This window comes from Anarrhichthys ocellatus, unplaced genomic scaffold (assembly GCF_004355925.1).
Source record: "Anarrhichthys ocellatus isolate YVR2014 unplaced genomic scaffold, GSC_Weel_1.0 scaffold9, whole genome shotgun sequence".
NCBI classification, from domain to species: Eukaryota; Metazoa; Chordata; class Actinopteri; order Perciformes; family Anarhichadidae; genus Anarrhichthys; species Anarrhichthys ocellatus.
This window is the reverse complement of record NW_022280039.1, coordinates 9,939,398-9,953,454: the sequence shown is the minus strand read 5'-3', so window position 1 is coordinate 9,953,454 and position 14,057 is coordinate 9,939,398. Positions and strand designations below refer to the sequence as shown.

Here is a 14,057-nt window from a genome sequence, read left to right as displayed (position 1 = left end):
GTAGCGCATCCACATCAAGAACAAAGCAGCAAAGGTGCTGGCAATTTAGAAATCCATTTTGGTTCCCTCTACAGCAATTCTCCAAACTGATTACTCACAGAATGACTTTGGTTTAATCTAGCCTGGTCAAAGATTAAGTGCTCGTTTGATGTTTCTTTCCCCAATTGTAACTCACACAAACACAACACTTCATCCGGACCTAGTTTCTCTTCGAAGAGAACAACAAGAGTCAGTCTAAGAGGGCCGCGGCCAAACACAGGAATTGTGTAGTAATGAAGCTGTCAGAAAGATGTGGAGTGGATAATGTTTGCACCCGCTTCACTTCCAGGCCTGGAAAACAGAATAGACCATTCTTTGAGAGCTCAACTATATGCCTGCAGCAAAGACAGGCTACAATGACATCAAACTGCGTAACCACTCATTACAGCGTGTTCTCTTCTCAGACCACCTCAACAGTTTTTTCTCATCTTCACATGCCCAAATACGAGGCTGCCTGTGGGGGCTGTCGCCGCTGTCTCCCTCTCCAGCTGACACTTCACATGAGGAGGTGACAGCATTATCTGAAGCCATCATCCAATATTTACTGGAGCCATTATCCTTTTTAGATAATACACCAGTGATTCATTAGGCCTCGTGTGCTTTTGTGCCAGTGCAGTGCATTAACTGTGAGGGCTTGCAATCCTCACCAATTGAAATTTTTGACACGAGAGCCCCAGAACTGCATGAGAGACCAGTTTTAGGAGAGGTGAATCATGTTTTGTTTTTCCAGAACATCTGACATTCAAAGAGGCTCATTCAAAACATGATACACCCCTTCTTCTCAGAGTCATGACTACCTGATACACATACTGCTGGTACCAACATTAAATCCAGTGATACTGATTACAGTGCAAACATGAAATGCTATTCATTTATTGTCCAGTGTACCGGCGAATGTTAAAGTCACAGATTTACAAGACTTCTGCGCAAAAGGAGGATAAAAAAACAATGGAAAAAGGAGTCAAGTGAGTCATAAAAAAAAAATCATAAAACAAACAAAACAAGCTTCTAAACCCATCATATTTCGGCTGACTACTACAGCAGACAACGGCTGAAAGCAACAAAATGAAAGCCTGTCTGGTAGCACCAATCTTACCTGAAACAAACACAACCACCCATAAGACCTTGCGTTCACTAGGCAAACACTGCGTGCGGTGCCGAAATGATGAATGTATGAAATAAAACCAAAAACACTCTAAACCTTCTGCCCAGATCCCAGCCACCGAACATGTGCCTCATATGAGTTAATAAACACACATGAAAGACCTAAGTTAACTATCGCACAGGTTAACATCACAACACAGAGACGCAGAGGGGGACTGCTCAGTTGCCACTGACATGTTCACAAAGGGGATTTTATCAGCTAGGGCGGCGTATCAGATAGGCTGGTGATTGGTGGCTGGAACCAGAGACAAAGAGGGGGAGGGGTCAGTCAGAGACAGGGAAGACTGGGGCGCACACACAAGTGGGACGACCAAAGTGGTCGACCAGGTTGGATGACGTGTTGGCTAGCCTTAATTGAGGGGAAAATACGCTACTACATAGTAAGACAAAACCAGACTGTCACATGACAACATGACAATTAAAGTACCCTAACCCATCCTGTAAATACCCATATATGGCACAACTACGTAAGATATGAACTATAGGACGGAGCACATTCAGCTTAGAGTTCAGTTAAATTAATTGGTTGGCGTACTCCCAACTGATAGCATACTGTTTCCTCCTTTTTGTGTATTTCTTTGCAGGATAGATTTTCACACAAATCATCTTAAGTACTTGAGGGGATGACACTTTCTGTTTCAAACCCAAAAAGAGGATGCCTCCTAAAATGTTAACACCTGTGCTAAAGTGTGCCTAAGAGCTAATCAACACCAAGATGCATGGGGCATGCACTGCTGCAGCTACTGTTCGCTCATTTATTTTCTCTCCAGCCATGTGTAGATAAGATAAAGCCTTATACACTCTGTTATGCAAACATGCTTGGCTGCACTACTGGCAGCTCGTATGCCACAAAACCCTAAAGTAGGGCATTCATTTCTGCTCCTCTGTAGCCTAAAGAGTGCATCTGGACACCCCCACACTCTCATGCTTGGCGGAAGCCTGCATTATTTTCAGTTTACGATACTTGAATATTGCATTTTGCACGGTCTCGCATGTGAAAATTGCCCATGTCTGTGACATGTGGAGGCGGGCACAAAGCTGGATTTGAGCCATTCTGCAAAACCTCACGGGTAGACTTGACTCCCAACGCCTTCTGTGGAACATTTCACAGTGAGCTGTAGCAGCACTGAGGGTGACTTGATTTGCGGCCAACTATACAATAGAGTTGTAAAGGATGTGCCATTTTTGCCCCCTAATTCAGTGGCGCTTTGCCACCACACAACAATTAATCCTCTGTAGTGGCATTTAAGCATACCTAACTCTATTTCGGCTATCTTTAAAAGGCAACAAAGAAGAAAAAGCGTTGTCATTTTAGCAGCTAAGTTGATTATCATTTTAGGAGTGCTGCCCATATGGGGTCTGAGGTGTAACTATTATCCATCCTTTACTTAAAGGGACACCAACTGTACATGGCTATTAAAGTGTGATGAAAAGTACTACACAGACTGTGAAAAACAGCCGAACAATGTTTTCCGTGGCTCTGGAGGAGCTTTGTCATGTCTGAGAAGTTTCTTTTCATGTTGCAAAGCATGGAGTATTTTAACCTCGGCTTATAGACTACAAATGTGTATCAGAAAGCCTGCAATACAAACAGTCATTGGGTTTTAAAGATGTGGACATTAACCATCCTTTAGTAGACCAGTCCTGCCTGGTGATCGATTTGCACTAGCAGTTGTGGGATCAATTGTTTTTGGATCTTCTGCAGTCCCCCACTGCAAATTTAATAGACGTGTTATACTCTTTAGCAATACCACAGAGTGAAAATACCTCTTATGCAGGCAGAATATCAATGGTGTCAGTGAATTAATGTGCGAGCAGCCTAGTAATGTTAAAGCTGATTAAGGTCGAGTTGATTTGCACTTGTAGGTGAATTCTATCCTTTATATTAAGTTTATTCCATCATTAAAAATGTATCATATTCTTTAGAATGATGGTACAGCTTGTGTAAAATATAACCGACTATAGCTGTTATTTAAAAATGTTGTGAAGTACCACAATACATTGGCTTAAAATGAAACTACAAGTACAGTGCAAGTTTGTATCTTAGTATGGTACTTGAGTAAATGCATTTTATCAAGTTATTTTCCACCAATGTGGACAACAGTTTGTAAATGTTGAGCACAACGCAGTATTGACTGATATCCCGCTGAGTGAGCAGCTTGGAGGTCAGTGCATCACTCAAGGGTCGATGGTAATTTGAGGTCAGTTGTTGAAAGGGAGAACTCTTCACATCCACTTTCGCTTTCAATTGTTCTGCAGTCAAGAGGGGATTCGATCCGACAGCCCCTTGATTGCAAGTTTATTCTCTCTGTGTCAGGACATTGCCAGCCCTCTGCATTTCTCTCAGACGAGTAGACTCTTCCATACTATGTGCCTCAGGTGGACTCGGGAGGGGTATATATCGTGCCCTCTGGAGTGCCCTTCCAGTGGAGAAAACATTATAAAGTGCGCTCTTGGGGTCCCTTCCACTGTTGAACATATGATGAAGTGCTCTCAAGTGTACCCTTCAGGTGGAGAAAACAAGTTTAAGTGCCCTCGAGGGTTTCCTTCCAGTTTGAGAAAACATGAGGAAATGCCTTCTAGGGTACACTTTCAGTGGAGAAAACGTGATGAAGTGTGCTAGAAAACTTTCTGCATGCTGCTACCCCATCATATGCAGCTGGTGCCCTTTTCATTTGTTTCACCTCTGCCCCTTAGACAGCCACCACTGCTTTGTGCACACATGTTCACATATATGCATACAGATCTATACAGACTCTCTTTTTCCAAACACACACAGTGGCCTGGCTCTGATGTTCCTTCTGCCTGCCGACCTCCGGTTCCCTCAGTTATTCATGAGCCATCTGCTTGGGCAAGTGCTGTGTCAGATGTGTGTCAAACAGGACCTCATCTGTCCCCCCTGTTCGTCTTCTAATTGTGTCCTCGTCTGCATACTGAAGCCGCCACTGATGCGGCTGCAACACTCCATGGTTAGCCAAGGGACTCCAGCTTAACTCTCTGGTCCATCATGTCCTAAATAACCAGTTTGATCTGATGTTTGCATCTTTATTTAAGATCATACAATCTGGTTCTTCAATGTTGTAAGGGAAAGCACAAATCTGTTTTTGGTTGCTTGTGTTTGTTTTGTGTGTGTGTGTTCTTTTAGGAAGTGGGTTGAAGAGGACTCATGTTTCCATTAAGATACAGAAACAGGCAACTTTTTCAATAATAAACGAGAATGACGTCGTAGCAGCTAAGACACCAATAGGAATCGCAATTAGATATAATTTAGGTTGAAAAAGTGAAGGACTAATTAAGACTAATTGTGTTGAAACCTGTGTAAAAGAAGAAAAGTCATTTTTTTGAACCCTGTGACAGGGTGAATGTGTTTGTCATAAAAGGGCCAATGTGGCCTTCTGATCACAGCCTTTTTCCATATGAATATGCCCTACCAACCAATCCCTCTGCAATGCTCTGAAGAAGACCATTTATTCCCTTTAATACAACTTTTTCACTTGGGCTATGCGGTAAAAGATGTTCAAAGCAAACTTAAATGGAATATTCTCCTGGTCTACCATGACATTGTAACTGTAGGCAACTCTGTAACTCATCTTTCAAAAGTAGTACTTGATCAAAAAGTCTACCAGAGTGGAAATAGAAGCACTGCTTTTTGAATGTACTCAAAAAAAAAGTTAAAGTAGATAATAAGGTAGTCATTTACAATAACAAGGTTGCAAGGTTGCATGTGGCTTTACATCCAGGAAGGCATTAATCAAACCCGATTCAAGCTAAAACTTAATGCTTGATGAATGAACTCAGGAGTTGAAAACACAAATGGGTGTCCAAAATGCTCAATCTGAAGAAATAAATACAATTTTAAACTAATCATAATCACCCGTGGGCCAGAACGGAAACTTGAAGATGTTATGAGAGTGATTAAGGAGCATTTTTTAACTAGTTGAGCCAAGTTGAAAATTGTTTAGCATGGCTTGAAGTCAGGTCGACCACATCTCACATTTGTTTTTCTCTTGAAAAATAGCAATGAGCACCAGATGGGAGAGCAGAAGGAAGCGAAACAGTCAACCATTGATGACCGGCTGGAGAGAGAAAACAGATATAAACAAATCAGACAAAAACAGTATGATAATAAATGATACAAAAAAATTGGTGGAGTCCCAGTCACCTACCAAATTAATGCTGCAGTTGGAAAATTAAAAACTAGAATCTTGGCCACAAAACATAATGAGGAAAAGTTTTTAAAAAAACTTAAAAAGTAGTTCTTTCCAAATAAAAATTAAAAAGTAGTATTTTCTTAGTTGAAGAATGTAATCATCACATTTGGGTGTTGATTCCTCCTAAGAAGTTTTTGTCTGTGAGTTTCCAAGTCTCCGTGTATCAAGTTATTGCCTGTTATTATTCTCAGTTCGCATTCATTTCTAGCTGCATTGGCTGGGCTAAAATTGGGCCTCATACAACTGTCAGTTTCTCTAAGTTATTCCTTTCAACATGATATAAAAACAATTTATGTATGCATGGCTGGATTCACACTAGATACATGACCTTAGCGAGAGGATCATGAATATAATAAATGCAGGCCCGCCTCTGAGCAACACAATAATGTATGATTTCAGAAAGGGGCCAGGAGGTCCCTCTGGAGAACTGTTGTGATTCATCTCTGACAGAGACATCACTTCCACTCTGGGCCAAGGGGATAAGACTGTCATGTTTGCCGTCCCTGCCCAATCCCAAGCCCTTCAAAGTAAAGCCACCGTGATGAATCGGAGAGGCCCTCTGAATGTGCTGTCCCAACATGCCCTACGCATTCATTGCAACTTTCAGTGCAGGAGGAAGGCTTTGAATGTGTGTTGTATTTTCACAATAAAACAAAAGGAATGCTCAGAGTCCAAACATTCCAGGAACACATGCAAATGAGCGAGGAGTCTGGCGAAGTGATGCACTCATACGATAAGTAAACAAAGCTGTCTGTGCCCACTCATACCACTCCTGTGGGCATCTTAAATATAGTATCCTCTAGCTGCTTCTAGAGAACTGATAGCAGTATTTGTTTCCAGAAGTTGCAGTAAGCCGTTATTATTTATCTACATTTATTTACCTTCACACCCAATTTGTGGCCAAAAGTCTCCTGAAATCCTTACAAATGCAATTATTCTGGGTGAATTGTTTAGGAAGGACAAAGCAGGCCTCATTGCAGGTCTTTCAGATTGTCATGCCTCAAGCTAGCAGAATAAAAGCTTCACTTTCACAATTCAAGCAAGGGACACCGAGAGGCCAATATCCTATATTTTCTGGTAAAAGACCGATATCAGCCCAATCCCAATATTGGGCCAGGGTGTCCTTGGCAGCGTCACAAGATTTTGGAGAATTTGTTTTGACAGACATTCAATTTGTCAAGCATGGAAGCAGTGTCACTGCAGAATACTGGTCGCTTGCAATTCTATAACCTGCCATACATTGTCAGGCTCCTATTGTAAATAGAAGTGTTTGTCTCGGAGGAGAGGGAGGTGATGCGATGCACTTTACTCAAAGCTGAAGGGGCCACAGTGTCAGTCGGGAGGAAACAAAGAGGCTTGTCTGCTCTTAAACAGAGTGATGATTGCTACTGTACAATAATATAGCTCTCAGAAGAAAGGCCAGCGGCAGGGTCTGAAACAGGAAGGCAGAGCTCGGAGCCATGTTTCGACACAGCAGATAGGGGGAGATTAAGTGTTGAAACCAAAGCTGGAAGAAGACGATAAGGAATGGATTTTTTTTTTTTTGCAACCAAAACCTTGTTGCTGTATTTTAAGATATTTAAGTTTGTGTCAACAAACAGCTAAACATTAATCCCTTGTTGTGTAATATTTGCAACGATTTAGATTTGGGGCAAAGACAAGAAAGTAGTGATGACAATAAAAAAGGTGGAAGACCAACATTGTTGACCAATCAATGGTGCGAACACAGCTCCTACATCAGCTGTACATGGATACAAATCTCTAGAGTGGAAGGTGAGAGGTGCAACTGTGAAGTCATGCAGAGGTTATTCGGAAATGTGTTAGTGAAAGAGTGACAAAGATTTCAAGTGTATGTTTGCAACATTTGGTAATGCAATCAGCGTGATGCAGATGAGAAGATGCTGTTAGTGAGGAAACAAATAATTGGGATGGAGTTAATGACATTGTGGGGCTTATTTGCTGTCACTCAACAGATGCTAACAAAGACAAGACATATTACGCCGAGAGGTGAGGAAACCAGGCTTTGACATGCAACGCGTGGGTGGAAATAGCCTGTTAATGAATAGACAGCAGAGGGGGGAAAAATGAAGACGGCAGAGGAGATACACGAAGCGTGCTGTGCGATAAAATATGGCTATTGTTAGGCAGTGCTGAGGGAAAAGTGCTGCGATGCAGAAAGAGTGGAAAGTCTTGACAGCTTTCCGGTGGCAGTCTGACGGCTGAGCAGGGAGATTGGAAGGAAAGTGCAGCAGAGGGCTGCTGTCAGGCCACACCAGAGCTCCGTTTAACAAGGTCCAGAGATGAGCTGCACCACAACACATTGCAGGGGAATGAGAAGAGGGGGAGAGGGGATGGCTGACTAAGGCTCATGCATTTTCCAGAGCCTCGCTACCTGTCAAACCTGCAAGCCTGGGATTCCTCACATGTGCATGGGAGCAGAGATTGGAAATCCTCAGTAAGGACAGGAGCTGAAGCGGATTGACGGAGTACCTGCCATTATATGCTGCTCCTAGACATGCCCTGTGACACTTTGACACCATCATCTCTCCATGAAGGGGATTGTGAGCACCAATAGATGCACTCCCTTTCTACCTTAACTGCACCTACAATGGTGTAATATCAGAAGTGATCATTCACATGTGATAATCCAGCCTGGTTTCACTTATCCCGGCTCTGTGTTGCGAGCTGATCCATGGCAGAGGACAAGAAGAAATAATTAATGCGAGCAAATGCAGAATACGCCTTATTTTAAAACATGGATGCCTTCGGGGCAAAAACATTCAAGGATCTTTACAAACCTTGCCCAGAGTGCTACCATACCTCATCTCATCTTCCTGCTGCGCTTAGAAAAAAAATGCTACAGTCAAGGCTGCGCAATGGAAACTTTTGTGGGGCCTCCCGTAGCCCTCTTTCCACCTTGGCCCCAGGCATCAATCTCTTAGCCTGGCATGAAAGCTTATCTCCCAGCGTCAGGCTAAATGTCAACCTCAGGAACGCTGAAACACCATTAGTTATGTCCGCCCTATTAGAGCAAGCTAATTCCACATAAAAGCCACCCACCCAATTTGAAATGAGTCAGCCTTCCCTTGACTCTCTTCAGCTGTTTAGGTCCTCACGTCAGCAGAGGCAGAGGGGAGGAGATGTGTCCCCAAACTCAAATAACATCACCATTGAACAAAAAAAAGTGTTTATGTTCAGCATATTATTACAGAATAGGGAATCCTCAACGTAACATAAAATGTTTAGGATTTTGTCGGTGATGGGGATTTAATGGTGTGTTCAGTGTCATTGGCCTACACGGTGCATATTGGATACTGCTTACACATCCTTAATGTTTTCAAAAATACATTTTCAGTGATTTGAATATAAAACAAATTGCAAAAACATCCATCATGCTCTATCTCAGAATGATTCTCAAATTGTGTAGTCTGATTAGAATGTACTGTGTTGTTTAAAGGGGTTCATGCATATTGCATCCTGACCTTAATTCATCTATTTCCACAGATGTTTGCACTGTAATAGCACTGTGATTTTTTTATATTCATGCACTTTATTTTCCAACCCACTGATGTGTGTTTCTTTGTCTCCGTAGGGGGTCGACTCCTGTTTCTGGTGATGTGGCTGAACCTCGTGCCTCAAACTGTCAGCTGCCCTGCCAAGTGTGTGTGCTACAGTGAGCCCAGGCCCACTGTGGCCTGCCAACAACAAGGACTGTTTTCCATCCCTACCGAGATCCCCGTGCGGAGCCAGCGGATATTCCTCCAGAGCAACAAGCTGACGGTAGTGAGGTCCACCAGCTTCAGCTCTTGCCACAATCTTACAGTTCTCTGGCTCTACTCCAACAACATCAGCTACATCGAGGCTGGAGCCTTTTACGGCTTGGAAAGGCTGGAGGAACTGGACATTGGTGACAACACCAACCTCCGCACCATCAGCCCTACAGCCTTCCGGGGCTTAACTAAGCTGCACACCCTCCACCTGCACAGGTGTGGTCTGTCAGAGCTCCCTGTTGTGGTTTTCAGAGGAATGTTCTCCCTACAGTACCTTTACCTGCAGGACAATAACATTCTCACCCTGCATGACGACACCTTTCTAGATCTGGCCAACCTCACTTATCTCTATCTGCACAATAACAAGATCAAGATAATAACAGACAACATGTTTCGAGGCTTAATCAATCTGGATCGGCTGCTGATACACCAGAACCGGGTTATATATGTTCAACCTAGGGCTTTTAGTGATTTTGGTAAGCTCAAATCCCTGTTCTTGTTCTTCAACAATCTCACCGTCTTGACGGGAGAGACCATGGACGCGCTGGTGTCTCTCCAGTATTTGCGTTTAAACGGCAACCAGTGGATCTGTGACTGCCGGGCGAGAACCTTGTGGGACTGGTTCAAACGTTTCAAAGGTTCGAGCTCTGAGTTGGAGTGCAATGTTCCTGAGTTCCTGGCAGGAAAGGACTTGAAACGACTGAAAAGTGAAGACTTGGAGGGGTGTGTGGAAACGCCTCAAATTCAGACCAATCTCTTCAGCTCCAAGGGGCAGAGTGGGAAATTCTCTTCCACCGAAAATCCTCTTGGAGAGACCATTCCCAGGTGTTGCCTTGGAGATAACGACAAGTCCTCCATCCTGTCTGGCAAAAGCCGCCAAATCACCAACAACCCCCTTAAGGAAAAGGAGAACATGTCTAAGACTAAATATAAAGAGCCGGAACGAACGAAAAATGAGACCCAGAATAAGCAGAATGACGGACCACTGGGAACCTTGTCCAACACCCTGGACAAGTCTTTGGAAAATCTAAACCCTGACCTTATAGACAATCTGGAGTCATCTACAGCGTCAAACAAAAAGAAAAAGAAGTGTTCCAAAAAGCCCAAATCAGACGCCCACTGTATCAAATCCCGGGGTTCTACTTTGCAAGTGCTGCGCTTTCTCTTCATTCCCATGATCTGGATATCTCTAGCCATGTCTTAGGACTCCTAACATCACTCTGAACACAGAACTCAAGATTGTTGATGCTCATGACAATGATAACAGAAGATGCAGTGACATCGACAACAGACAGTGACTGAAAAGCAAGGAGTCGCGTTAACCTAACGTGGGCGAGGACAAACGATGATAATGAAGACATTAAAGTACATTTAACAAAATGGATGCCTTTACAGAACACTACAGATCTAATGTATATAATGAATTGGTGCCCAAAATTGTTTGTTCTCTATGTACTTAACTGTACTGTGTCAAAGCTACACTACGGAGTCTCCTCCCTTGTTTCCTCTCAAAAACTTTTACTGCTAAGACAGACCACCGGAAAATGGAAAAAAAAAGACAAAAACAAGAAAACGAATACAGGAAATCAGAGACAGAGCGCACAAAAAGAATGTTGGGTCAGTTTAACGAAGATAAACGATCTCCCCCCGTTATTTATTCAAAGTGATGCATTTGTTGGGTAATGTTATGTTTTTTATGTTCATAAAAGCAAATGTTTTACCTCCTCCCCATTTTAGTTCTATTTTCATGAAAGAAAGGGTTTATGGGCAGCATTTACCAAAAGAATGCTGTCAATGTGTTTATGGAGATTGCAATGGAACCATAGATATGCATTTTATTTTACTTGTGTACAAGTATGAATATATTATGAATAAAAGTTCTTATTTCGTAGATATTTTGATATTGCGTGGTATTTCCCAGTGCGACTCCAGCTTCTTAATTAAATGTGAGGATATGCTGCTTTTGTCTTTAATGTTGCAAATTAAATTTTTATAGGTTTTGAGTTGTCGCTTGGACGAGAACAAGTAAATGTAATACATTGGGTTGTAGTAACATTTTACAAGTAAATAATCACAAAAATGATCAATAGATTAATGATAATGAAAGCTAATACTTTGCTGCAGCCCTGGAACCTCAAGAAAAACAGTAAAGACAATTACTGGACGACTTCTAGCAAATACTCGAAGATCTTAGATGCTCCATCTGCTGTTGTGCCATTTTAAAACTGAAGGTACTATATTCTAAGATTTAGTCAGCAAATGAGTAGCAAAATGTCTTTGAATTTGGCAATAACAGCAGCACATATTCTGTCTCACTAACCACATCGAGAGCCAATCAACATTCCTCCTCCCAAACAGATGGCGGGCCTACTGCAGTGTGTTCATTGTTTTCAGGATTGTTGGGAACTCAATGACCGAATGCCTCGTCAAATGTGGCCTCATCCCAAACCTCAGGCGACCAGACTTAGTTTGTTTTCTCCTCTGCCTCTTTAGGATGTTGGCACGGCAGTGCTCGACTCATAAGACCTGCAGCTCACCTTCAGTGAAATAAAGAGCAGACATAATGGGAAAACAAAAAATACTGAATTTTAAAATGTTCACCTTTACTTTCCAACTGATAACCACCTATTTTTAACTTTGATGCCATATTGGTCAAGGAAGCATATTAAGATGAAATGACCAGGCCTCTGTTTAAAGAAAAGAAACCATTTTTATTGTCATATACATATACACAAAATTTATTTATTTATTTATTTGCGTCTTAAGTCTTAAGTGACTGCTGCATGTGCAGTATGATGATGTTGAATGAAAAGCCACGGGCACCACAGCAAAATCCAGCATATGATTGGACCTTGTTATGAATATTACAAACACAACCACATTTCGTCTAATTTCGAGTGAATTATTTAACAGTGCTGTTGGCATATTCAAAAAGTGACTCCTCACATCACAACCTTGACATTGAAAGCAGAAGAGACCTTCATATTAGGTACTCTCTTGCTTTTTCTGACATGGAAAATACAATATGAAAAATCTTAACTTTAAAATGTCACTTTTTCTGCTAGGGCTAGGCAACTAGCCCTAGCAGGGTCCATGCTTGCTCGTCCACAGGCAATGTAGAGACTTATATTCTGTACCGAATTAAGTCAAGATCTTGTCAACAGCCCTGAATTTATCTCGCACAAAGTGACAGGATTACAAGGCAGGGTCTCCACAAATCCCTGGGGCTTTCAATTGCAGTCGATTAACCCTGGAAAGTAAGTGGACTGAAGGGGACCTGAGAAGATATTGATCTTGAGTAGAAATCAACAGGGAAAATCAACATGGCCCCTCCAACAGACTGCCACTACCCTCTGCTGACACACAAGCAGCTGCAGCCTAAGAGGATCCAAGTAATTGTATCTGACTAAGTCAACCCTCTTCTGTGTATCTGCTCAGGCAACCATCAAACAGATACTCCCTATCTGAGTCCCATCTATATGTGAAACTGTTAAAATTACTAATTGTGCACAAGCTACTCCTCAAGCCCAACTGCACCTCCACTGTAGTTTTTTTCCCCATGAAACCTACCCTCTTGACATTTGGTGAAAAGCTCCGGAGAAGGCTAGTAAGTGCCTCCTGAGTTCAAACATGCTGTTGCAGTTTCCATACAACACGTATCTCAAATGTATTGTATTATGCAAATCCAAAAAAGTATATTCCCAATACACTGTTAGAAAAGTCAATTATGCCGCTTTTTAAAAATATTCCTTTTCATATTTAACATAGATTTAAAATACATATTTAAGAAAAAATATTAATGTTAGCTCATTACAACCTCATGAGGTTTTTTTAAATCAAGTTTGATTTTTAGTCAGTTATTTAGCATTATAGCTCAAAATACTGCAGTAAGATGTAATACTACAAACATTAGGTTGAACACATTTTCACTATTATGTCATGTATTTCTGCACGTGAATGTTAAAAATCTATAACTATGTCACTAAATATTTCATATTATTCCAATAATGTTTGTACATGCCTAATTTAACTTCTTGTATTTTTCCAAATAGAAAAACTTCCAGTTTTTAGGGCATGCTTGCATACTTGGCACAATACTAAATAACCGACTTGTCCAACCTCCCCTTTTCATAGATTTTGGTTTTCCGTCTCTAAAGAACAGAGAGCAAGTGCTCAACCAAAACCTGGTCTGAAAATGTCCCTTCAGAAAGTAAAAGGTTAAATAACTGCTGCTGGCACGTTATTCTTCTTTCAGCTGTGGTGGCTATCACTACGCTACCACGTAGTAAATCCTTCTGTCCATTTCAAACCACTGCTGCCGTTTTTCATTTAATAGAAATCAGTGTCGATGATGTTGCAAAACATAAAGCCGAATCTATGCGCTGGAAGGAATCACCACTGTGTTCTGTAAAAAAAAAGTCACTTCACTGATAAAAATATTATGAAGTGTCTTGACTTCAAGAGCACACTTTTAAATGAACTTCATAATCAGAAGAATTTTCATGCTGTCAAACACGAGGCCTGTGGATTGGAGACTTTGAAAAAGAGACTCACGCTGAGAGGAAGCTAGAGTTCCTCCTGGCATTAGTAACAATTGGCAAGATACAAGGATTCGCCCTCACGAGTGCATGACATCTCACTCACACATTGGAGTATATATTTTCTCTCTACATTCACATATACATCATTAGATTTCATGGTCTCTCTTAACCCTCTTACTGCATCTCTTCATTCTCTTAGCAGATTCCTGATTTTCTTGCAGCTCTCTGATATCCAGTGTGGTTTCTTTCAATTGTTATATTTTGGCAATATTTTGAACACAGAAATTTGGCTTTGTTTGTAGGAGGTTTGAATCAAGCATGCAGATGACGGT

At 41.7% G+C, this 14,057-nt stretch overlaps 1 protein-coding gene across 1 annotated transcript in view; it reads left to right on the top strand.

Annotated features, from left to right (window-relative positions):
- rtn4r (reticulon 4 receptor) overlaps nt 1-11,075 on the top strand; it is a 42,846-nt gene extending 31,771 nt beyond the window's left edge. The window contains exon 2 of the mRNA XM_031849015.1: nt 9,007-11,075. Within this exon, the coding sequence (XP_031704875.1) occupies nt 9,007-10,388 (1,382 nt within the window). The 3' untranslated portion in view covers nt 10,389-11,075. The remainder of the gene's footprint in view (nt 1-9,006) is intronic.
- The last annotated feature ends 2,982 nt before the right edge of the window (nt 11,076-14,057 follow it).